Source organism: Solea solea, chromosome 14 (assembly GCF_958295425.1).
Source record: "Solea solea chromosome 14, fSolSol10.1, whole genome shotgun sequence".
In the NCBI taxonomy this organism is placed as follows: domain Eukaryota; kingdom Metazoa; phylum Chordata; class Actinopteri; order Pleuronectiformes; family Soleidae; genus Solea; species Solea solea.
In genome coordinates this window covers 11,708,473-11,733,151 of record NC_081147.1, presented here as the reverse complement: position 1 = coordinate 11,733,151, position 24,679 = coordinate 11,708,473, and the positions used below count along the sequence as shown (strand labels likewise).

The following is a 24,679-nucleotide window of genomic DNA, read 5'->3' as shown; positions in this document are numbered from 1 at the left end:
ACTGTCACATTTAGCTTTCATTTTTAGAAAAAAAAAATCTAACTGATAGTTGAAAAGTTGTGGCTTTGCTGCTGTTGCACTAATATGCAACTCCCAATACACTAGAATGCCACATGCACAAAATGTACTGTAATATTTTGTTAGGACCAACAGAGAAATTATTTTGGTGTTTTTTTTTTCTTACTGCAAATGCAAACCATCTCACACTCAGTGTTGCATCCATGAAACCACTACACCAAGTACACTCGCAAAAACAAACTATCATTACATCAAATAAAATAATGCTCAAATTAGACACACGCAGTAAATATAGGCAAGGCATTTTTTTTAATGACTTGTTCTTTTCATAACAAGGACTCATATTACAACTCACATAGCTTCTTGAGGCTGTAGGTTGCTTGTAAGGTTGTGAAAAGCAATAATAAAATCCTCACCACTTACATTTTGGTCATTTGAGGATTGTGATCAAGTCCTTTAAGCCCCATCCCATCATGATCACCTCAGCATTTACCACGCATGTCAGCTCTCAAAAATAACCAGCTGAGGGACGGTGAACTGAAATGTTCCCTGTTCCATCCAGAGTCAGAAGGTCCCTCTGTAAACGGTTTACTCTGTTAATGACCTGATCAAAGAAACAGCATAGTAATGGCAATACAGTAAAACAGATTCCACACAAGGAAATTTCTTTCACAAAACAAAACATGCTCACTCTTGTTTGAGTCTCTGTCTATAGAGATAAATGTTCAAATTAGGAGAATTCCTCGTTTTTGTATAATCTTGTACTATTGGATAGTTTCATGACATGACATACACATAGGAGACCAGCTGATAGCTTCAGCAACATATACATTGCCATAGTGTATGCTCCTGATTTGGAGATGTTACATTTCCTGCATAAGATTGTTAAAGCTTGGAAGAAACATTTTTAAAAGTATACAAAATGCACCAGGCATAAAATTATACAAAGCCAGTTCCCTTGTGCCTCAGCTCATTTAAGAAAATTGTCAAAACATTAAAGATAAAAAAATAACACACTCTGAAACCAAATCTAAAATTGCAATTATATACAGAAAAGGACAGGCATTCAAGAAACAGTAATACAAATCAAAACAGTACAGCAAGCTGATTTCAGCACAGGTAAAATAAAGTTCAAGTGGCAGGAGCAAGCGAGATGCCCATCTACAATGTGCTTCATTGAACAGCAAACCCTCAGTGTAGGTGATGAGGGCAGACGTTCATGCTATCAACAGAGAGGGTGCTGGCGTACTGGGACCCCCAGTCTCTGAGGAAAAGTGCCTCCACTTGGCTCTGCAGAGTCTGCTGCCCTTCCCCAAGCACTGAGCCAGTCTGGTTCACAACCATGCCCACACCTGCAGTGTGAGTAAAGTAGCCCTCTGACCAGTTGGACGTCCCTAAGGGCACAAACACACAGAATCACAGTAAATCAGTAGTTTATTATAGCAAATGCCTCCTGTCAATGTAAAAGAGGTCGTCATTTTCAGGCTCCCAACAAAATGTAAATACTGTGCTAACAGCAATTACAGTTAATACATTAATATAGTAAAAATACAGAGCGGGAAACTACATCATTTGCCTTTACAAAATATGTTTATAATTGAAAAATAAGAGACCATACAATGTGAAATGTAAATAAAAATGGCTCTGAATAAGCTCTACACAGTAAAAGATTCCTGCTACATTTGTAAACTATTACAATAATACTACATTTAAAGGGGCCTAGTTTCAGATTTAACTGACTTGACACCCAACATTTTATTGTAGGTTTTGTGGCAAAAATCAATAATAATAATAAGGTAAATGTAGTGGACCAAAAATATAAGCTAGCATTAACTGTAAGTAGTCGGTGTCTTTTCCTCTGAATGTGTCACAGTGGATAATGTTTGAAGGCTCAGAGCAAGTACATACCTATATACGCCACCCTGTCTGTGACCATGTACTTGGCATGATTGACTCGTGCAAAGGGGATTTTCCTCTGCTCCGCTGTTGAAGACACTACAAAAGATTTCTGCAGAGTCACAGAGAAAAGAGGAAATCAGATCCACCATTATTCTGCAGAGTGCACTGTTTTACCTAATTAATGAAATTCAAATCTCCAAACGTACTGCTTCAATGTCACATTTCAGTGGAGGCCTGTTGAGCACCAGCAGAGACTGAAGGAAGATGAACATGGAGGCTGGAGAGTGCTCCCAGCAGCTGACCAGGAGTCTGACCTGCACACCTCTGGTGCAGGCCGCAGCACGCAGGGCCGAGTCGATGGGGGGCCAGAACCTGACAGCAAGAAACCACAGCACACTTTCATCTCTACAGCAGGGAAAACTTTCCAGAGAACAGATCAATACTGTCAACGTACAATTTTAAAATCTAGTCTAGGATTCATTACATTATTATTAAAGTAGCACAGTAGCATGTATCAAGTCAAGTGACAAGAATAACGCAAGTCGTCACTTGTGTTATTAAAGCACTGGTGGCTCTTAGTGAGCTGATTGTACCTGAGTGGCTCTGTGTACTGAGACATAGGAAGGTAGTCCATGACAGAGATGTAAACAAACATCTGGGCATCATTGATAACAGACAGTATGGTGGAGAGATCGTCAGAGCGGCCGCGAGCTGATATTTGTGGAGGGGAACTCTGTGGGAAATAGACAGCAGTGAGGACGATGGAAGCAAAGACCAGAAGAGGAAGCTTTTATAGCCCTGCTCATGTCTAAAATGCTGTAAATATACTCATGACTTTTGTATAGAGTGTAATGAAAACGCCAAAGTACTCAGATGTAAACTTGTATCCACTTTTCCGAGAGCTACAACAAAAAGGTAAAAAACACAACAACTACTAATATTTATCATCACACATTATTATGAAATATTATACCTGAAGACAACCTGATTTAAAAACAAAAGTCAAAAAATAACAAAGAACAAACTCATCATTACAAACAATATGGTACTGAAGATGCACCTTTGACATGTTTGAGCTCACATCACCATCATCTATTGATGAGCGTTGATATGAATCATTATGTTTACATGTGAAAATATGTTCAACAATTATGGATTAAACTAGTCTGAAACAGGGTTTAAACAAACTCCAACTAATTTAACCCCAAGTTATTATTTAGGCTTGACTAATCATTGAGCTGAACACTCTTTCATATCATCTTCCACTCTAAAAATCTTATTTCAGTATAAATACAAAAGGAACAGACACTAATTAGTCTATAAACATTAGTATTATTAGTATCTGGTCCACGTAAAAACATCTGTTAATTGAAAGGGGAAAGTATTAGAGTGAGTCTCATGCTAACTTACAGACAGGTAGACTTGAGCAGGTACTCCATTGAACTTCAGATGAAGGGGATTCTGGGAGCTGGACAGGGCAGAGAGGCGAGCGGGCCAGTATGGCGGCAGGGATCCGTTTTTTGCGCCACTGATGCTCCAGTAAACCCCAAAGATCCGGAAGGCATCCTGAGCCAGGCAGCTGCAGTCCTCCACTGACAGACCCACCTCCTTCACCTTGGTTTCAACAAACACAAACATATTTATTCATCATGGCACACCCACATCTCGGGTCTGAGCCAGAAAAATCATCTGATTCTACTGAGAAACCTGAAACTGTGCTGATCTGGGAGAAGCACAATTATGTTTGCTATATTAAGATACAAACTATTATAATGGTGATAATCCAGATTATTTTAATCAATACAGAGTCCAGGAAAAGTCATTAAATTCACTTTTACGTAAGCATAAAAAAGATCCTTTAAAAGTCATCAATCTGCATTAAACAGTAAATACAACTTTCTTCAGATGTGCAGTGAAAGCAGACAACAAAGTCTGAGATTAATTAAATGATCAGCTCTGCAGTAGTCTGAGGCTACTTTAAAAACTGCTGTCTCAACGTGTCCTACTTAGATTAAGTTGCTCTCTTTCAGTCCTATGAATCTACTGGACAGTAATGTGATCTGTAAGAGGAAACCCTAATGTGACGTGTGACAACCTCTGAACACAATGAGCACAGACTCGGCTCATTTCCACACTTATCATGGTTTTTTCTCTGCTGTACCTGACTGAGAGAACGCCAGTCCATGTTGGCACTACCCAGGTACAAGTGCTTTTGATCCACGACCCACAGCTTAGTGTGGACAATACCCCCAGTAACAGCTGTGAGGTTGACTTCTCTGACATCTGCACCTGCAAGAGATCAGTTATAAGAGTTTTCACCTTGCCACAAAAAGAATTATGTCTAATTATGAACAGCATCGGTAAATTATATTCTACAAGCAACTGCATAAAAATAACACTTTTTATAATGAACACTTCTCTAAGGTTGGCGTTCGGTAGCGCAATTACATGTGTGCATGTTCTTATTTTGCATTAAAAGGTCCAGTATGTAACATTTAGGAGGGTTTAAGGCAGACATACGTATATTTGTATCAGTGTATAATTGTTTTTGCATTATTTTGTAGCCTTAGAATAAATAAACATGTACTTTAGGCAAAGGTTGTGCTTTAACAAAGCCCACCATCTTGAACTGCCATGTTTCTACAGCAGCCTGAACGAACAAACCTGCTACAGCATGCATTCGGTGTTTAAAAAAGCAGCAGGAGGACACGGCAGAGAATACAGGAGCCAACAGGGAATTTTTTAGCACATGCTTGTTTTGTGCAAAAGAGAAACCGAAGAACACGATAACCATGAAAACTAGCTTCAGGTTGTCTGTGGTATCAACACAACACATACAACTTTGCTCTCAAAAAATTCAAGGACATACAAAAGAGGCAATGGAACATGAGGTTGAGTATGCACGTGTGGAACCATAAATACAATGACAGACAGGCCCGTTATGAACATGTATTTGTGAGTGAGCTGCCCACTTGCAATCTGATTACACAAGACAGATGTTAATGCCAGGTATGATTAAGGTCCCAGTCAAATAATGTTGTACCTGTAGCAGCCAGTTCTAATGTGTCTTGGGTTGATGTCTGTGGGCCGTTGACAGCAATCTGGAGTGTCACACCTTTAGGTTCAAGTTGTTTCAAGTGCTCAAAAACCTCTTGTCCCTGCAAAACAAATACAATATATATACTTTGAGTCATATATACAGTTTAACATCAATGGAGAGAGTGAGGCACGCCACAGTACTAACCTTAGTGTCTGTGGAGTCAGCAAACTGTAAATCACTGCCTCTTAGAGTAAAGTAGAATGCAGCAATGTGGACTGAGCTGTTGGCCTTGTTCAGCAGATGCAGCCAGCTGTCAGCAATACTCTGTGTGGATGGGGGTGAAGACGGGTACAGACCCACAGGGATGCTCTCCACCAGATGCACTCTGAGCAAGGGACAGGGCAGTTGATACATTATTTGTACAGCAAATTCACTCCAGGCAGCATCTCAAATTAGAGGAGCCATTCAACTTCCAAGTATTTGAGTGGTTTTGTGAAGAGTCCTGATGTAATGAGTAAATTTGACCACCTTCTCTCAACGTTGGCCAGAAAAGTTGACACTGTGGATATTTCTTACCGACAATCAGTACTACAAGGCTCTGGGACTAAACCAAAGCCCTCTAGCCAGTGTAGCTCCAGGTGAGCTGTGAGCTGGGCCACAGACATGGGAAGCCCGTAGTGCCAAACATGCTGACCAAACCCTCCAAGAAGCAGCAGGGTGGTGGGCAAGAGGAAGCAGAAGGTGAAACTTGGGCAACTGGAGTCCTGCAAAATGTCAGACATGAAATATTTACTAAATAAACAAACAATTATAGCTTAAACTAGAGACTGGGAAATGGCTTAGGGAAGTGTTGCATACCACATGTATAACTGCAGGGTGTGGTGAAATTCCTTTATGTGTGAGTGCATCTGCTTTCACGCATACACATCAACTCTGAGCTTCTCTTGTCATCATGAGCTTGAGGAACTAGCTCAGGATGACAAGAGCAACAACAACAGCATCACTGAGCTCAATCCATTAACCAAGTACAACAACATCACTCACCTTTGTTGTCTTGGTTGATCTAATTTTAGTGGGCATCTGTGCAGCTACTGGAGATGCAGATTCATCCATATCAGCTTGTTTCCCTGGTCGTTTTGAAAACTCTGACTGGGCTTTTTGTGGTTCAGGTTGGTCATCCTTTGCTTCTTCTAAATTGTGGCACTCAGACTCTTCAACTATCAACTCCTCCTCACATTCAGCATCTGATGAAGACCTACTGTCCTTTAATTCAGGAACATTTGTTGACTCTGTTGCCCATGGTGCTTCTTCATCCATAATAGCATCCACTTGGCTGAATTCAGCTATGTGATCACTCCCTCCAGACTCAGACGTTTCGGTATCTCCAGACTCAGTGAGGGTAGTCCTGCCTTTGACTTCAACCTCATATGTTTCTGTTGTTTCCTCCTGTGGCATTTGGCAGAGAGAGCCCTCGTGTGACGAAATGTGACCTTCATGGGCATCTGGTGTGACATCAGCTTCTATTTCTGAGGTTTTCCTCTCATCTTGCTCTGGTAATTGCTGCTCTGACACTTGTTCTGGTCTTATGGCAGGCCTGGGGCTTACAGTGAGAAGAGAAGGCTGAACAGAAGAAGAAAAACCAAGGCTCTTGGGTGCAGTAATTAAGGAACTATGAGCCGTCACAGGACATTGTTCAGCATTGCTGAATGGAGAGGGAACTACAGAGGCTGTTTTAGGGGCTCTGATTGTTGGTAGGGGAAGTGCTGTTTCTCGGCCATCAGTTGGTTTGGACTTTGAAGCTTCCACACTTACGGGGACAGGGGTATCTTTCTTTGGAACAGGAAGCTCTGTGGTCTGGCTTGCACCACTTGGTCTTTTATGGAAGGTAGGAATCCGAGAAGCAGGTTTACCACCTTTGCGGTTCATGTCTTCTTTCTCCTCAAGCTCTTTTTTCGTGTCTTCTGCCTGTACACGGTTCAGAAGAACACTGCAATATTTCAGGTCCTGAGGAAGACAGAAGCTCATTAGGGACAAAAATACAACCTTCAAATCACTAGAAGAAATGATCTATCTCACCCATCTCAACATACAGTAAATAAAAAGCTACATGGCAATACTTTTAGTTGCACAAAACATGTCATACATTGAAACGAGTACTTAACTTCAACAGAGTGCAAAAACACTTGACATACTTACTTCCTTTAACTCTCGTCTCTCCTGGTACTGATAAAAACAATATAGTTGGTGTATATTACCTTGTAATGTTTCCGTGGCACTGAAAGAGTTTGAAGAGCCACACCTATTCAAATGAGTTCTTCTGACTGCTGCTGCACCTCACAGCCACAGACCAACTTATACAGGCAATATTTCCTTTTAATAATGTCCCCTCACATTTGACTTGTGTCTGTGATATTTACAGAGTGAGACATTGTGTAGTTGAGGGATAAACTATGTAATATAACAAGCTATGTACTGTAATTTAGCACTTACTGGAGACACATTATTACCTCATTAAATGAAATGTTTTGTCCAAAGACATTCAGTATACTGTCATAGGAACAAAGAACATACTGTATCCACATTTGTGATGCTGAAATTGGAGAACGTTTTGTGTTATAAAAAGATGCACTACTAAAAATAGTTGGCAGTTAACTTATTAATTGATTAATAATCTATGAATGGTTGCAGCCCTAATCTACACTGAATGATGACAAACCAAAATAGAAATTGGCTTTTTTCTTTTTAAAAGTAGAGAAAATTGCGATAATAACATATCACAATGACACAAGTATTAAAACACTCAGCTATGGTACTTGGAAAAGAAAGCTCAGGTGCTTCCCATTTCTCTGAAATCTTCTTGAATATATCTCACACAGAAAAAAATTATTGATTTGGAAAGACTGACACGTGTGTAACCATAGACAGTTTTAAAGCATTATGGTTTTACCACTGACAATGCACATCAGTGCAAAAAACAAGCCAGTACAGACGAAGGAAATACTGTTTCAGAATTCAGAAACAGTATTGAACTGAGGCACATACCTGGGGATTGAAGCATTTGCAATATGCAACAAAATGTTTTTGGGATTGGCCTAAAAACACTAGTTTACTGGTTGAGGTTGAGGTCTGCTGTTTAAATGTGCATGTGTAACCTTTACCTTTACTTCTATAAAGGTAAGGTAAACAGGCATTTCTGCAATGGCCTGCCAATATTTCCTGGGGATGATTACAGGCTGCTGCTGCCACAAACACACACACAGCAGGGCCTTATAAATAAGCTTGCCACACCCATGCAGTCAAGACAGGCTCTGCGTTTCCTGCCAGAACAAAACAACAAGCAACAGTGAAAAGAGACAAGAGGTGTGCTTGTTGCAAGGTGAGTAAGTAGAGCCTCATCTTACCGTTAGATCTGCCTCCTCTTCCTCCTCCTCTAGCTCAGCCACAGGACTGGGACTTTTCTCCATCACTTGGTTCTGGACAGACGCAGAGTCTGACTCATCTGTCTCCTGTCAGGACCACAGAGGTTATACTCACAGTCAAGATGGTGCAGGCAGCATTGTAATACGGCAACACTCTGTTAATTCATTGAAGTTCTTGCATATATATGTTACAGATCCAGGGAGGCAGGACCGGCAGTCAGACATACAGTAACTGTCCCGTAGAACAGGAGGAATTATGTGACAGAAGCGCTTGTTAATAAATATGTAGATTTCTGCAGGATTTATTGAAAAAAACATTTGACCTTTATTATCTCAAATGGTCAACCAGATCACTGTACTTTGAATAGATCGTTACAATTATTAAAACGCTGCACTGTACATTCATTAAAAGACAACACACATAAACGTGACTGTGCACACATATGATGTGGATATGTAAACTAAACTATCCCTACTACAGAAGAAAAACAAAAAACGAACATACTATTAAGTGTTTTATATGTTTTCTAAATACATAAACGCCGTCGACATAAAACGAAAACTTACCATGGTGCAGTAACTCGCTATGTGTTAAGTTTTTTTGGCGAGGCGCAGTTAGGTCTTACTGGCTAATTATCTTTGCTTTACAGAGATGCTAACCAGCTAAACAAATGCTACTCGAGCTAAAGTTGCTAAAGTGGTGTTTGAAGGAAGAACACAAGGCTATAAAATGATTCCTTTGTCGTTTTCTGTCCTCGAGTTAGCCAGCTAACGTAGCTGCCGTTGTCTTTAGCGACACAGCTACGTGGCCGAGTGTGAAGTTGTCTGCAGTGGAGGAAGAGGAGGCGGAAAGACTGAGTCATGAAGTACCCACCTCGTACGTAGTTCTCCCGTACAGGCGGACCGACCTTCTCGGCGTTGCCGCTGCTAGGTCCGCCGCCTCCTCCTCACTCCCCTGACTGGAGTGGATGGACTTTTTAGACCGCAGTATCATGGGCATCTTGGAGCACTTTAATAATGAATGCGGCAGCAGGTCAGTGACGCGAGGAAAGGTAAGGAGCGAGCGGTCCGTTTGTTTGCTGACAGCACAATGACTAACGGCTAACAATGCCGAGCTGTGGTTAAGGTAAAACGACACTACCTGGACAGCTGCTGGCCACGAAAACGCGCTTTTAATGTTGTCTGTAAGCACCGTCTGCCTCTAAACATGTAAACAACAACTTGAAGAAACCGCGAGTGCATTTTCGTCGCTGATTGGCGGCGAGAATCAAAACGGTGGCCCCGCCCATCATACGTTACATGCGGAAGCGAGCGACGTCTGTGTTCTGTTGTTTATCTGAACTCCTCCATGGTCACTCACCACCGCGAAAAAGAAGGTTTGTTGTTGTCGTCTTCTAATGTTTACTGACAGCTTCAATAATTCATGTTGGGTTTGACCGGACAGACAGTTACATAGTGACAGCGCGGGGAAGTTTAATGTTTACAGTAGCTAACAAAGCTAGCACCTGTTAGCTTAGTCTTTGTACAGTATGAACTGAACACGAAAATAAACACATTTCGTTAAGGACTTTTAGTTTCAAAGGTCAGCCTCATAAAACCGGTTAACACAGAAAAGTACAAGACAGTCAAGTAGAACTGTTACAAATGTTACACCAGTGGGGTTTAAAACTTTAATTAGTCTAAATGTGTGACAATGTATTATCGCTATTTCAGTCTACGTGACGTGTTGTGTACCTGTATTTGTCAGGGCCAGTAGTCTTCATGGAGACCAAAACCTGGTCCTACTGAGGCAGAACCTTATTACCGAAGAACTGGGTAAGTTTAGGGGAAAATGTTTGAATTATGGTTTAGGATAACGCTGTGTTTGGCTGTTCAAATGAATGGACGTCAATGTAGTGTCCTAAGAAGAATAGTTGCACTAACCTGTGTGTGTGTGTGTGTGTGAGAGAGAGGGACAGTGCAACTCATGACATGACGTTGTCATTACAGTGTCAGCAGATTTCAGTTGGGCCTTTGTTTTCAGATGCACCTGGTTGTAAAGCAGGTTTCTGTTTAGTCTCTGAAGGCATTGTTCATGTTTTTGTCGTAGGGATGTCTAAGGTAACCATGCAGAGTTGGGAGACAGCGTGTTAGGAAGGGTAGACAGGAGAACTAGAACATGCATTATTATGATGTGAATGGGGACACCAGAGAAAACAAGGTCCAAGAAATCAATAGCATTCTCTTCACCATGTTAGGATGTGGCAAATTAGCTCTGTGGGTTATTGTTTCAAAGGCTTGTCTGACAGCATGGTACAGTATTTAAAATATAGTCTATAGTTATCATGTTATTGATTCAAAAATATATATTATTATTATAGGGCTTCAACACATTTTCTTTGTTGTCCCCATTTACATCAAAACAATGTTGTGTTCTCCCATCTCTCCCTCTACGCATACAGCATGGTGAACACTGTCCACTGTATGTTACACATTAACTCCTTATTAACACCGTATACACTCCCACATCAGGAAACTTAACTATCCCGTTAAAGCTGAGAGGCTGGTATCAGGGAGTTGGACATGGGGAAAAAAAATCCACAAATGTCCACAAAGCAGCCCTGCTTCTTTATTTACAGTTTTCTTTACAGTTGTTTTGCTGATCTTTGTTGTTCATTTTCAGGTCTCTCATGAAAAGCCTTCAGGCTGAGGGGAGAAGATCGAACACTTTCTCTTGGATGATGGACAGTTAGTTTCTCAGAACCTCAATGGAAGCTCCAGTTACAGCCACCCCTTCTCCCAACTCCACTCTGCCTCCCCCGGTTCCTCTTCATCCAGCTGTTGCCCCTTCGGTCCAGCTCGGCTTCACCATCCTCTACACCACACTGTATGCTGCCCTCTTCCTGGTGGTGTACATCCAGCTCTGGCTTCTCTACCTTTACAGACACAAAAGATGGAGCTACCAGAGTGTTTTCCTGTCCCTCTGCCTCCTCTGGTCTGCCCTCCGCACCACATTGTTCTCCTTCTACTTCTATAATGCACTGGAGGCCAACCACCTGCCTGTTGCAGTCTACTGGCTGCTCTACTGCTTCCCTGTTTGTCTGCAGTTCTTCACTCTCAGCCTCATTAACCTGTATTTTACTCAGGTAAGACTGTGGACAGTGGAGCTGTGGCTAATCTGTTTAATTTACTGATAGAAAGTAAAACAAAGATTGTAAGACATAATGGTCTGACGTAACCAAAGTGAAACCTTCTTTGAGCAGGGGAATTGTGCTTGCTTTTACTTTCATATTTGTTTTCCTGCAGGTGTTGCTCAAAGTGAGAGAGATTTCCAGTTCAGTGGGAGGCAGAAAACTGTAAGTTACTGACTTTACTGAAATAATAGGACATTTTACTTTTTATTGAGAATACTGTATCAGTGTTTTGTTTTGATCCCTACTTAACTCTATTGTGTCTGAAATGTCTAATGTAAATTCATCCATCTCCTCGGCTTCCATGTTTTCTTTAGGTGGCTGGCACGTTGCATGTATGGTGCAGTGAATGCCGTCTTTCTCTGTGTCAACGTGGTTTGTGCGACTCTCGGGGACCGAAACCGTAGCGAGTCAGTGGAGTGGACCTGGAATCTGGTGTTGGTTCGAGTCATAATCAATGACTTACTCTTTATCCTGGATGCAGTGTTACTGGCCGTTTTGCTGATGCTCCTGACAAGACACTCACACACCACCAGCCCATACCTGATCAACAAGGTGTGATCTGTAGTCTCAGTTTCAATGATGTTATGTTCTGTTGTGAAAAAAATAGTTTTTTATATACATTTTACACAGTGTGCCAACCTTTTTGAAATTGGTGGTTGTACTTGAACCAGTTCCTTACCTTAGATTTTGGTATTGGTAGTTCAGGCTAACAGTGTATATTCTATATGACTAGGGGACCACCGTGTGCCAAACAGCAGCTCTGGGAGCAGCAGTGATCTTGTTGTTTGCCAGTCGAGCCTGCTACAACCTGACAGTCCTCTTCCTGTCCCAGAGCCATGAGGTGGAGTCGTTCGACTTTGACTGGTACAATATCTCTGACCAGGTAATCGTCATTTCCACTGGCACTTTTAGCCAGCCTGAGTTATTTTAGAACCAATGGTTGTCAAGTTTGATTGTGAAAGTCGCTTTTATCTTTGATCGTGTTTTTCCCTGTAGGCTGACTTGCGTAATGAATTGGGCGACAAAGGCTACCTAGCCTTCGGTGCCATTCTACTCATATGGGAACTGCTCCCGACCAGTCTGCTGATCCTTATCTTCAGGGTTCGCCAGCCTGCTCAGGAGGTAGTTTTTAGTTTATTGTGTCAGATTTGACTGAGAATGTGTGTCATTGAAGCTGCAAAAGCTTTTTCCTTCAATTCTTTCAGACCAGCAGCATAGTCATCAATAACAGAGCCCTACCTCGTCCATACTTCTTTGACGACCCTCAAGCAAGTGATGACGATGCACCTGTTCCATGGGCACGCAGTTCACATCTACAGACAAGGTAATGATCATTGCTGCCAAGTTAAATTCACAGTAGATTTTAGTATTAACATTACAAAAGTTTTTTCTTTGGATGCAGGACATTTAGGTGATAATAAGTTCCAGTGAAAAATTCTGATTTGCTGCAGTGCACTGAGAGGCTGGGGGATGAAATCCCTCCATACCCAATGCCTCACACACTGCACAGTAGACACAGCTGTCGTCTTTGACACTTTTTTTATTATCTTGCTCTGTTTCAGTTGGTATGGGGCAGAGAGTGCTCCTCTCCTGTTTGCCACCAACCCTACAGACCGGAACTACCAGCACCACTCGTTCTACTCCACCCCCCAAAACTGAACCCGACTCCTTACCCTGATGTGGATTGTTGTATTAATCTCAAGGACATAATACACACAGAGGTAGCAGTGAGTAGTACGCCCCCTCTATGAGCACTCTTTGCACAAAAACCTCAGGGAATCAGCAGCAGTGAAGGTGCGCCTTGTGCTTGTGGAACTAAGAACAAGGGAACAAGAAATGGACCAGGCATGAATAAATGACCAAAGGTGAAGCTGGGATTTAGCCCCACATTTGTCTTTAAAATGTCTCTTTGTTGCTAAACAATGGTTAACTAATTCTTAAATCTATAAATGGCACATTAAGCTTCATGAGCATTCCCCAATAAATGTATACAAGTAGTTGATAAGCTGGCAGCAGGTGATAACCACTGAAGGCAGGCGGTGTTCCACAACTCGGTTAAAGTAATTTTTCCCTGACGTTGTTTTAAGTGTATTGAAAACATACTTTCATACTAACTTTCAAGTAGTTTAACATTCTTGCTTATCGATTTGCAGCCAAATAGTAGCTCTACAGTGTCAGAAGATTCTTTATGTCAAAGATTTTAAATTAATAATTCCAACAAAGCTCAACAGGATCCTGATGTTTAATCTTTGACACATGTAATGCTACAGGTATTTTCTTTCTTCCTTTTTTAAAAAAAAAAAATGTATTAATAGTGATCGTCTGATGTTTTTTCAGGTTGTATGGCACATTTGAAGTGTAATCACTTAATTTTTTATTTTGATTCTTTGTACAATTGTATAGTGATTAAAGTTTAACTTATTTTATAACAATTATGCTTTTAATTGTAGCAAAAAAAGCAAAACAAGTTTTCCTTCATCTTTACTTCAGTGAGTCTCTCACCTGTGACTTTGACAACACACAAAGGAAAAATATTAAAAAAAAATGTTAAAATTGAATGTTTAACCTGTTGCTATTTGCTAAGCAGAAACTGTTGGTGAATTCTCTCATTTTGTTTTACTTTGGTCAATTTAAGCATTTTGGTCAAACATCAGTGATGATAAATTCTCAACCTTTCAGGTTTCCATTAATACCTTCCTTGATGAACAGCGTTGTTATTGTTGCATTATGTCAAAAGAAATGTCGGCTCTGTTCAACAAGCAAAAAAGTTCAGTAAAGACTGAATATTCGAGTTTTATGACAAGTGGAAACAAAGAGTCTAGATCTGAAACCCCAAATCAGAACCTCACAAAGCAAATACTAACCCACAAGTTGGAGGGTAATATGTTAAAAATGATTCACACGTGGATCATTTTATCATAACTTGGCAGATAAAGATTCTCAGTTGACTATATTCCATGACAACTGAACAACTAACAAGTCAATCACATGGTAACTGTGATTGACTTGTATACATGTACACATGACAATGCATTTTTGTCATGTATACATGGTCAAGATGACCTTCTGAAGTTCAAACCAAGTTTCAGAATGGGGGGAAGAAAGATTAAATTAAAGGACTTAGAATGTGGCTTGGTTGTTGGTGCCAGGTGGACTAGTCTGCATATTACTGGAATTTTTCAAAAATAACTACCTAGACCATCTCTGAAACCACAACATGGGGGCTACAGGACATTCAGGTTCTGCTACAGCAGCAGAAGACCACACCTGACCTTTTATTAGATACACATACTACTTACAGAAGTAGCTGGTGAGTGTATATGCTTGTGTCGTTACTGAACACTGGAAATTAGAGATTCTAAAATGTCAGTTTGGTTAGTTGGATGTCTAGCTTTGGATCCGAGTGTTTCCAAAAAGGTATGGGATGATGTATTGAACAGCCTGAGTTTTAATTGTCTGCAGGAAAGTCCTCACAGACCATCAATTTGCATGTGAACATTAAAACTAGCATGATGTGCCACTACATTTTCAAACAGTTTATTCTGCTTTATGTACAGATCATCCTATTAAAACTCTATACAGTATGTACACATTCAAATAAATCAGTATCTTACAACATCTGTGGTGGCAATGTTGAAAAACCAGGAAACTGAACAATGTTAAAGGGAAAAAAAAGCAAATGTGGTGATCTCAGTTCACTGACTCAGATCCAGGTTGAGTGGAACATGTTGATGTGGTGACTGCAACCACCTTTACATTGAAAAAAGCAGAAATTAAACACAAATCAAAAGACGTCACTGACTGTAAAACTAGCACACGTCCAAATACCATCTCTGTCACATTGACTGAAGACTCCCTCTTCCACCTGATTAAACCTACAAACACCTGCAGTGCTGTTATTGCAGTAGTCATTTGGGGGGGGAGGATAAAGAAGGAGTAGAGCAAGTGCTTTCAGACAGGTCCATATGAGCACTAAAGAAGAGGTTTACTAAAGATCACTGTGTCTCCCAGCAGCCTGAGTCCAACACAGTTCAACACAGTTAGAAACCTGAGCCTGTGGAAGGCCAGAGCCGCCAGAAACAGAGGCAATGAAGAACCAAAGAAAAGATCAATCAGCTCATAGTTCCTGTTGGTCCAGAGCGATATGTCCAAGTCTACACACGGATCAGTTTTCTGGAGGGGGTGGAGATGACGATGATTCCAGTTTACGGAGGCGACGGCGTCTCAGCTCGGCAGTGTTTGGTTCTCCATCCTCGCCCACCGCCACTTCTTCATCCATTATTTCTTGTGTTTCTGTCTCTGAGGCAGTGGAGGTGGAATCAGCAGGCTGAGAAGACACTGCAGCACCATTCACTTCAACAACTGAAAAGGGAAAAAAAAAAAAAAAGTAAATCAATCTCTGAAGTGTTGCTTGTCATGGTCTCTGCTGTCTCCACTGAACTGTTGGTTTACTTACAGCTGGTAGATTCCTCCTCCTCCACCTGGGCCGCACTCTCAGAGCGGCTGCCAGCTGCAGAGGATGAAGCTGTGTGGTTTGTCCCGCTTGCTTCTCCAGTGCTGCCTTCAGGCTGAGGAGGACTGTGGGACAAAGAGTGAAAGCTGATGTGTAATAGATGATACAAAGTAATCTATTACTTTGTTAATTTTATCAGGGAGGTTTGGTTACGTTAGTGTGGCAACGGTGCTGAGGTAGTGGTGGATGTTCAGCATGGCGGCATCAAGCAGGGTGTGGATGTTTTGGAGACACTGGAGTCTTGCCTCAAGGCCACGACGACCTTCAGCCTCCAGCTCCCTCAGCTCCTCCTCAGACATTCGGGACAGAGACGGAGGAGGGGGAGGCATTGATGACACTGCGGGAGAGAAGATGACCTTAACTTGACTGGAGTTAAATATTGTGTTATAAGTAAATAAGTGTTCAAAACAAAAACTTAAATCTGAAACAATCCTTCAGGCTCTGAGAACACTGTAATAAGTCCTTTTTAGACATGAACTTGACTTCACCATTTACACATAAAAAAATGTAGCGGGAGACTATTTGGGTCAGATGAATTCATAGAGGTGGAGCCTAACTTGAGCATGCAGCAGGCAGGACACTCTCCCACTTGCCTGCTGTGAGTAACCTGGAGCTTTTCCTACTGCACTTTCACATGGTTTCACTCTGGAATCATTCAGAAATTTGACAAGAAGAAAATGTCTAAAAAGTGCAATTTACATCTAGCGTCTTTTACACACAAAAATACTACATGTCCTTGGTGCCGATTTACATTCGACATGCCTGTTTTTCTGGGCGTGTCGGTGTCACATCATGATGCAACTATTTCACCTTTTTGAGCACTTTCACACACACGTCTTTTAGTAGTCGGCCAAAGAACGAACCATCATCATCCAGACGAAGCTCGCAAATCAATTGGTGAGACAGAAGGTTTTTTTTCACTCCTGTATTGAAGCAGCTGTGATGGAAATAAATTCTGATAATCTACTGTCTTTGTTTTGATTATTTATCTTAGTTTAATGTATTGATTTAGTTCAGTAAGGCTGATGTTGGTTGCTTAGAAATGATGGACGTGACAGAAGCAAGACCTTCTGGCTTCTTCCATGCATTTTTCATACCACCTCAAAACCTAAGCTTTTGTAGACCCTTGCGTCCTTACATACCTCCTTTTCAAATGTGCTGTCTAAAGGCAGCTACAGAGGCCAGGTCTCTGTGACTCTCCAGGATAAGGAGAGCCAACTGCAGCAGCCAGTCAGACTGAGACAGAGCATCAACAGTATCTACAAGTGACGTCAGAGTTATGACTTACTCGTGATTGTTTAAATATTTCTGTATTTCTTCAGAGGACTGATAAGATGATGTTTATGGCACGATCGCTCTGCTTCCTTACATACCATCCTTTCACTTATTTTCCTGTAATAAATCATCTTGGGACAACGGAGTGTCCCGTCACTAAATGTATTTTGGTTTTTTTAGTTTTGTGAGGCAGCACTGACTCTTTGCTCTTACCAAAGGGAGGAGGTGGCATGGGCAGCCATGGTGCAGTGGGGAAGGGAGGAGGGAAAGAGAAGGGGAAGCCTGGGATTGCGGATCCTGGAGCAGCTGCTGCAGTGGAGGTGTCTGCAGTAGACGATGTGGGTTGGCTGGTACCTGATACAAACACACACACACAACACTTTGATGACCTGCAAAAGCCCCAGTGGAGTAGAAACCACCTCAAATATGATTACAATTATTATCTTCTCCAGTGAGGTTATTTTGAATGTATGAAATTAAATTAAGTACATATGCTATGATGTTAGCTTTGACCCAAAGAGGAAATAATCACATTTTGGTGGTGATACTGAGCAGCTGGAGTTTTGTGTACTTCGAGAGTTTAGAATGAATTATCTTACGTACATTTGTGAGCGCACCAGGACAAAGTTTCTGGTGTTACAGTGTTTACTCACTGCATCAATATATTATCATGTGGGTCACATGGTTGGTTGTGGTTCTTGGCAAACTATTGTTAAATCCTTCAGTCAGACCTCATAAGAGGATGATCAATAAATAGTAAATCTCAAGATTGATAATAAACACAAACTACCACTGCTGCAGTATTATTTTCAATTCAATTAAATCTTAATGATTTAGATTATCTTTGATGAACAGCAAAGTAAATTAGGCAGTAAGCTGTATCCTCACCAGCTGCCTGTGTGGCGTCTCTGCTGCTTTGTGGAGCATCAGTGGCACCAGGAGCGTCAGCTGCAGCAGCAGCAGGAGGAGGAGGAGGCGGCACTGCAGGGAAGGGACCCCAGAAAGGGAACATGCCAGGAGGAAAAGCTGGCATCATGCCTGGAGCCACTGGAGAGCAAACAGAGCAATATATCCATTATTAGAGTTCAAATGTATTTTAGATTTTTCAGATAATTAATTTTATGGTTTCACATTGGATGCATGTGCAGCGTGTGTCTCCTGCTCACATGCAGTGGACATATAACATGTGTGCTTAAATGAAAAGAGATTTGCGGCACAGATGAATTATGTAAAAGAAGCTGGAAGACTAATGACTACCATCTTTCACATTTTCTACAAACAAACTTGACCGGTGGCTTTAGGCCCAACAGTTCTGATAGTCGTTGGTACACATCTTAATGCATGCAGGCCACTCTGAGGTGTGGTAAGTTGAAGTTTAAGATGTTTCAAAGGAATGTTTCTTCTCTGGTTTGCTCTACAACAGAGCGCACGCACATGACAGATGGAACATGGGGGGCTGTGTTTATGTGAACTGCTCTGGACCCTCACCATTAACAGGAGGGACTGCTGCTGCATTGGCAGGTGCCGCTGGAGCAGGGGGTGGAGCCTGAGCTGGGGCAGGAGTCTGATTATTATTTGAAGCCCGCAGGACGTCCATGCGACAGGTAGGACAGGTCTGCTGTCTCTGGAACCAGGAGCGCAAACAGCTGTGGAGAAGACAGGAGGGTGTCACAACTACATTATTTTAAATAATACAAAAAAACAATGGCAACATCGAACACTCTGCCGCAACAAAGGGCGCTCAAATCATGCTTAATTTTGCCAAACCTGACTCATTTACAGTGTTAAATAAAGGAATTCAAATAACGAGATACAGACCACTTCTGACGCTCAAATTATTTTATTTTATTGAAACCCTGGAGTATGACCTGTTGAATGTATCACACGACTTACCTGGAGTGGAAAATGTGATTACAGGGTAGTTTCTTGGCTCCAGTGACCATTTCCTCCCGGCAGATGATACAGACATTGTCAGAAGCCTGCAGATCTTCAGGAGTTGCATCAGGGTATCTGAATCCCAGGCAAACAGGACAAAAGACAAAAAGTAATGACTGACTGGCAGTTCTAAGAGGTTTAAGTATAACTGACTACATATAAAAGTACAACAAAACACCAATAAACTAATCATACATGATGTGTACACCTGAAATATACTATGAAGCAGACTAGTTATATGGGTTTGCTGCAACGCGAGTCATAGCACGCCAAAGTTACAGCTTAACCCTTTTACATTTTCCAAAAACCTCTCAAAAAAAAAACACCTTTTAGAATTTGACAATATTTTGCATCCAAGTCATAGAGTTAGTCATAGTCATGTAGTGACAGGAACACATTTGTCCAGCTGAGACAAAATTGTATGGAAATTACTATACTACTAGAAAAGCACCAGGAAATCATTTTTACAAATTCAAAATGATGCAAAATAATTACTCACAATGTATTCATGTTGCGGATAGCCCTCCGAGACATTATAGCATCTGTTACAGCTTTCTTGAATTGCCTGGCAAGGACACAAAAAAGAGACTTAAAACATACCTCAAATATGAAATATGAGTTGACACACATCAATTAAGTTGCTCACCTCATAGCCAGATACATGGGGCGAATGGCAAACAGGGGGAAGGTGTGGACCTTTATCATGATGGTCATGAAGGCAATATACAGCAGCACTTTGATAAAACCTGCAATAAAAACAGTTGTTTGAATGATAACAACTTAACTTCATCTTGTTTGCCTCTAGGGGAAACAGCATCATGATGTGTGTAGCACAGCGGATGACGCTACCTGTGAAGAGCTCAGTGTAGAGCATGTAGACAGCCTTGTTGTCCCAGGGATTCTCACTCTGCAGGTCGACTGTGTGCAGAATGTACTTGATGAAGATGGTCAGCACCATGGTCATCAGGATGGCATACTGATGAGCAAAACAGTGGGGAGACACTATTTAAATGATCTTACATCACTGACGTGGCAAGTTTAAAGTCATGACATAAAGTCATGATTTGACAGTTTTAAGTAAAACATTAGGCCTAAAAACACACATGGTAAATACTAAATACATTTTTGCGGACCCACATGTAAGAAACACTAGGTTACACAATCCTTCATCTTAAAACAAACCTCGAATCCGAATACAAGCTGGACTGAGGCTCCTCTAGTTATGATGCTGTGACATGCATGGTTGACGAACAGGAAGTCAAGGACAGCAAGCAGTCCCATGAGAGCTGCAGGAAATAAAGAGCAATACTTAATAACACTTCAGTAACACTTACAAACACATGGAAGCTCCACATAAATGAGAAAACGTAACTAAAAGTAACTGCTCAAAATAAACCTCTGTTTTGGATTCAAATAAAGCTACTTATCAATCTACTAATCTACTAATCAATTTACATGTTTCCTGAGAACTTGTCCTCATGTGCTGACATAATGATTTGCATGCAGTTTCATTTAGCTTGTTTTATGGTAATCTAAGGAAATGAGAGAAGTGAAAGTGATAGTTAATAAGGGAGAAGTTATTCTTTATTAACAACAGAGAATTGCAGAAACGATATCAGAGGTGGTAACATGTACTCACACAACACTCTAAAGTGAAAGATCCAGGAGATGTTAGGACTCCGTTCCATCTGAAAAAGAAAAAGAAATTTAGATGGTACTAGCACACAGTCTCATGTAATGAATGATTAAAGTCTGTCATTTTTTATCAATGATTCCCTGATACAGAAGGATACCGTATAAACCTGAAATGAGCTGTGGTTTACTGGTCTTTCAACTGATTACTGTTATTTTAATATATTCGCAAATCCTTCCTCACAAGCCAAGCAACTATTTTCATTTAATCTTTAACTTTCCAATTCCCAGCACAACAAAGGCCCTGCACGCTCAATCTATAACTGAGTTATCAGCTGCAAAATGCCTCAGAACAATGTCTGTTTAACTGAGGTATGTAGTTTTAGTCACGCACCATCTGTCCCATCCTGCTGTATCCCATGTTTCCTTTTTGCATTTGAATGATATTCTGCACTCACATTCTACAGTGGAGGAAGTTTACAGTGTACTGTGTCTGATGAGGAAGTTGTTTCTCTATCATCACTTACAAAGTCCACACGGTCCTCAGCCAGCCAGTGGAAGCACTTAAGGAAGAGCAGAAGAGTGAAGAGTGCGACGAAGCGAGGGGAGAAGTCATCCCTGAACACAGTGAAGGCCAGGCAGGTCTCAGTGACCGCATACCAGGAGCGCTCGATGAGATGCTGAGGGTAGAGGTGGATGACAAGGAAGAGAAAATAAAGTCAGATTAGATGCAAAGTTGTTTACAACACATGTTGTGTAATATAACTGTAGAGCATACTGTAGAACATTTGTCTGTTACATTCATACCATTGTCAAATAAGTTTGGTATTTCTCTCTGTATTTCTCAGAAGAGTGGTGTTTAGATTTTGAGTCACCCAGAGACATTCCCAAGCTGTCCACTGGAGGTGGTTTATTTTATGTAAAGACAGATGAAGGCAACAGAAACACTGGGGTAGTAAAGCAAGATGACTGCAAACAGGTTGGAGTACGACTGAAACACAAAGCTGTGCCCAACAAAAACTTTCAGAAGTGAATTTTGCTGTTTAAAAAACCATCACTGATGATTGATTAACATTTCTTGCCCCTGCACTGCTGCTGTATACACACAAATGCTTCCTCAGTCAGGTCTGATAGTATTGACAGAGTTTTCAGATGAAGGACACAGCATACAAATAATGTTACATTGTTTCTGTCCATGAAGACCAAACAGAGGCAGAATAATAAAATCCAAAACAAAAATCATAAACTATAAGTAGAAACTGTACCTCCATTTCTGCAGCCCTTAGCTGTCCAAAAAAGACCTTTCTCATGAACTTTCCCAGCAGAAACACCAACACAAAGGCCTGGATGTACAACACCTGATACCAGAAACAGGCACAAAATGATGATTTGTTACAATGTAACTGAAGTGGACTGGATGATGTGGAAAATCGACAAGTTAATAGATATTATCATAGAAGAAATATCTGAAAAAAATGATTCAACTGTAGCAGTGCTCCTACCGCCATGCTGGGGCTGCTCTTTGTGAGGTAGACCACAGTTGGGTAGAATTGGTGTTTGAGGAGGTAAGCATGTGCCACCACTGCCCCAGTCAGTGCCAGACTGGTGGCGGTCACCAAAGCAGATCGTACCATTTTGGACAACGCTTTAGACACTGTGGAGGGGAAACAGATGAAGAGACAAGTAGAAGAAAAAAGGATGTTGCATATGAAAGCTGACTTGGATGGATGAGCGAATGCAAATACACAGAGGAACTTTGTGAGATACTATATGTGTGCGAAAAAAGCTTAAATCAATAGACCTATGGTTGCAAAGCTTTAAAATCCTCTTACTCCCTCAGTGAGTTACTCATTCTGCCACACTTGTTGAAAAGATTTGTTTATACCTGATAAGCAGGAAAATTATCAAACAATCCAACTACTTTTTCTGGAGTCAAAAATGCCTTTTGTTTTTGCCTCATTGCTCATGTAATGAAATTAAGGTTACAACAAATCAGAGACTTCCCAACTTCTCTTCCAACTTTCCACAAAGTTTGATTACCTAAACAAATACCAGTGCACTCGGAATTGTTTTAAAATATGATAATCAGATGACATATATCAGACACATCAGTTTTAATTTAGATTAAAGCACACGTGTCACATTCCTAATCCTTTATGTCTTTTCTGTGTGTCTGTCTGTCTGTCTGTAAAGAGGACTGTTTTTTTTTGCTGCACAGGAGCTGACAATTACATTCTCTCTACAGACTCTAATCAGAAAGTGCAGGATCACGTTTGAACTGAAAATTATGTTTGAGGCCTGGACACGTATTGGGAAACTAACCACAGCTTATGCATTAAAAGCATTCAGACAACAAACCCCAACATTGACAACGTCAGAGGTGAAACAGTTTTGGGAACATTTCCAGAAAATGTGTCAGAGAAGAAAAAGACACACACATGTGAAGTATGAGTGTTTCATCAAGAAGATTGATTCGGTTTCATCATTTGTTAATATCGTTGTTAATAAAATGATGTCACAAACACTGCTTTTTGAATGTACATGACCCTGGAGAAATGATGCTGTTCAGTCCATGACCAGACCTGCATGGTTAAATAATGTATCATCTTAATCTATACTTGAGCAGTGAGTCCAACAGTGAGCAACACTCACTGTTGGACTGACAGTGGTGTAACGTCAACATGCCACGTGTTCCTGTTTATCTCCATGCTAAGCAATAACAACAACAAAATAGCAGTTTGAATTTTACACAAATTTGAGTGTTCAATAAATCACTATGATAAACTCTTAGCACCGTGTACACTCCCACTGCTGCAAGTGTGGTCGCATCAGTCTACTGTAGAAACATACATCTGTTGGCAGCGTCATTCAAACAAAAAAAAAAACTACCCACTACATAATCCTTATTGCAAACGTATGTTTAAAACAATATCCACAACATTTACATTCATCCCTTTAAGGAAGCTAACTGAACCCAACGGCAAAGCTAATAATAAGGTGAAATTGAGTCGCACTAAATCAACTAAACCTGCGACAGTTTTCAATACAAGAAACTTGACCTAACTAACAAAAGGGTTGTCACGTATGTATTTTAAGCGTTGCCACGTAGCTGTTAATGACGCTGATTTAATAAAGTACCTCCTAGAAAATGACAGGTAAATGGGTAAGTTATGTTAGCTTACGTTGGCTAGCTGTGCAGCTAGCTAGTAACCTCCTCGCTTCCTGCACTCTGCCGAACTTACCGACTCTGTATCTGGAGACGACTTGCTCCTCGGTCGATCTAACGAGAGTTTCCTTGACTGCTAATATCTACGTATTCTCATCAGCTACTCCATTTCAATAGTTTCACAGCAGACACTCTCCTACAATTACTCCCCTCGCCCCTGCTCGTCTGGCTACGTGTTTATCTTTGGCTTGCTCCTCTGAAGCCACCTCACATCCGGCTGCTGAGGTAATATGGCGCAAGACAAATTCAAAGCTTCATGTGTACAAAATCGTATAAAATGCAAATAGAAGGACAATATTTTTCGTAAAAAAACTAATTTAGCGGATACTTATTATTTGTGTTTCATTTCCAATTTTTTAATGATTATTTTAACGTATTATTAGTTACTTTGGACAAAATGAAGTGATCCACGTTTCATGATATTTACGGTAAATAGTAACGTGGACCAATAGAAAGTTGACTGGTTCAAGAACATTAACGCTTAGCCTCGCATAAACAGTATATGCAGTATGTCTGCGTAGTACAATGAATAGCAGATAAAAATATTGT

At 40.9% G+C, this 24,679-nt stretch overlaps 3 protein-coding genes across 7 annotated transcripts; 1 reads left to right on the top strand and 2 right to left on the bottom strand.

The window, feature by feature from the left end:
* Positions 1-308: 308 nt before the first annotated feature.
* pld7 (phospholipase D family, member 7) lies at positions 309-9,383 on the bottom strand. Of its 2 annotated transcripts, none has more exons than XM_058648959.1 (12): positions 9,251-9,383; positions 8,359-8,463; positions 6,002-6,961; positions 5,534-5,721; positions 5,162-5,342; positions 4,961-5,075; positions 4,079-4,206; positions 3,328-3,531; positions 2,511-2,650; positions 2,124-2,289; positions 1,927-2,026; positions 309-1,412 (listed from the first exon to the last, which is right to left on the bottom strand). In XM_058648959.1, exons 1-12 carry the CDS (start codon positions 9,374-9,376, stop codon positions 1,210-1,212), a joined length of 2,616 nt encoding a protein of 871 aa, XP_058504942.1. In that variant the 5' UTR covers positions 9,377-9,383; the 3' UTR covers positions 309-1,209. The 2 variants fall into 2 exon arrangements, with proteins under 2 accessions (XP_058504942.1, XP_058504943.1); XM_058648960.1 differs by lacking the exon at positions 9,251-9,383 and adding an exon at positions 8,944-9,142.
* gpr137 (G protein-coupled receptor 137) lies at positions 9,339-14,985 on the top strand. 4 transcript variants are annotated; one of them, XM_058648964.1, is made up of 9 exons: positions 9,339-9,428; positions 10,124-10,191; positions 11,039-11,501; positions 11,662-11,711; positions 11,864-12,101; positions 12,283-12,432; positions 12,546-12,671; positions 12,755-12,873; positions 13,112-14,985. In XM_058648964.1, the coding sequence occupies exons 3-9, from the start codon at positions 11,124-11,126 to the stop codon at positions 13,206-13,208; spliced, it is 1,158 nt and encodes a 385-aa protein (XP_058504947.1). In that variant the 5' UTR covers positions 9,339-9,428; positions 10,124-10,191; positions 11,039-11,123; the 3' UTR covers positions 13,209-14,985. The 4 variants fall into 4 exon arrangements, with proteins under 4 accessions (XP_058504947.1, XP_058504949.1, XP_058504946.1 ...); XM_058648963.1 differs by lacking the exon at positions 9,339-9,428 and adding an exon at positions 9,635-9,752; XM_058648966.1 differs by lacking the exon at positions 10,124-10,191 and having other exon boundaries at positions 9,363-9,428.
* Positions 14,986-15,070: 85 nt separating this feature from the next.
* syvn1 (synovial apoptosis inhibitor 1, synoviolin) lies at positions 15,071-24,321 on the bottom strand. Its single transcript, XM_058648961.1, has 16 exons — positions 24,147-24,321; positions 22,407-22,558; positions 22,170-22,262; positions 21,432-21,584; positions 20,912-20,960; positions 20,455-20,558; positions 20,122-20,248; positions 19,919-20,018; positions 19,772-19,837; positions 19,231-19,347; positions 18,826-18,983; positions 18,226-18,384; positions 17,551-17,691; positions 16,216-16,399; positions 16,006-16,127; positions 15,071-15,911 (listed from the first exon to the last, which is right to left on the bottom strand). The coding sequence occupies exons 2-16, from the start codon at positions 22,536-22,538 to the stop codon at positions 15,715-15,717; spliced, it is 1,902 nt and encodes a 633-aa protein (XP_058504944.1). The 5' UTR covers positions 22,539-22,558; positions 24,147-24,321; the 3' UTR covers positions 15,071-15,714.
* Between the last annotated feature and the right edge of the window lie 358 nt (positions 24,322-24,679).

Excerpts from the sequence above, each read along its gene's own strand:
- pld7 (XM_058648959.1), bottom strand. The coding sequence starts at position 9,376 with ATGCCCATGATACTGCGGTCTAAAAAGTCCATCCACTCCAGTCAGGGG. Across the intron at positions 5,076-5,161 it reads CTGACTCCACAGACACTAAG|GGACAAGAGGTTTTTGAGCA; the intron begins GTTAGTACTGTG and ends TTTGTTTTGCAG. Across the intron at positions 3,532-4,078 it reads ACTGGCGTTCTCTCAGTCAG|GTGAAGGAGGTGGGTCTGTC; the intron begins GTACAGCAGAGA and ends GTTGAAACCAAG.
- gpr137 (XM_058648964.1), top strand. The coding sequence starts at position 11,124 with ATGGAAGCTCCAGTTACAGCCACCCCTTCTCCCAACTCCACTCTGCCT. Across the intron at positions 12,433-12,545 it reads GGTACAATATCTCTGACCAG|GCTGACTTGCGTAATGAATT; the intron begins GTAATCGTCATT and ends TTTTCCCTGTAG. Across the intron at positions 12,672-12,754 it reads TTCGCCAGCCTGCTCAGGAG|ACCAGCAGCATAGTCATCAA; the intron begins GTAGTTTTTAGT and ends CAATTCTTTCAG.
- syvn1 (XM_058648961.1), bottom strand. The coding sequence starts at position 22,538 with ATGGTACGATCTGCTTTGGTGACCGCCACCAGTCTGGCACTGACTGGG. Across the intron at positions 18,385-18,825 it reads AGCAGTCCCTCCTGTTAATG|TGGCTCCAGGCATGATGCCA; the intron begins GTGAGGGTCCAG and ends TTTGCTCTCCAG. Across the intron at positions 16,128-16,215 it reads AGCACCGTTGCCACACTAAC|TCCTCCTCAGCCTGAAGGCA; the intron begins GTAACCAAACCT and ends TTTGTCCCACAG.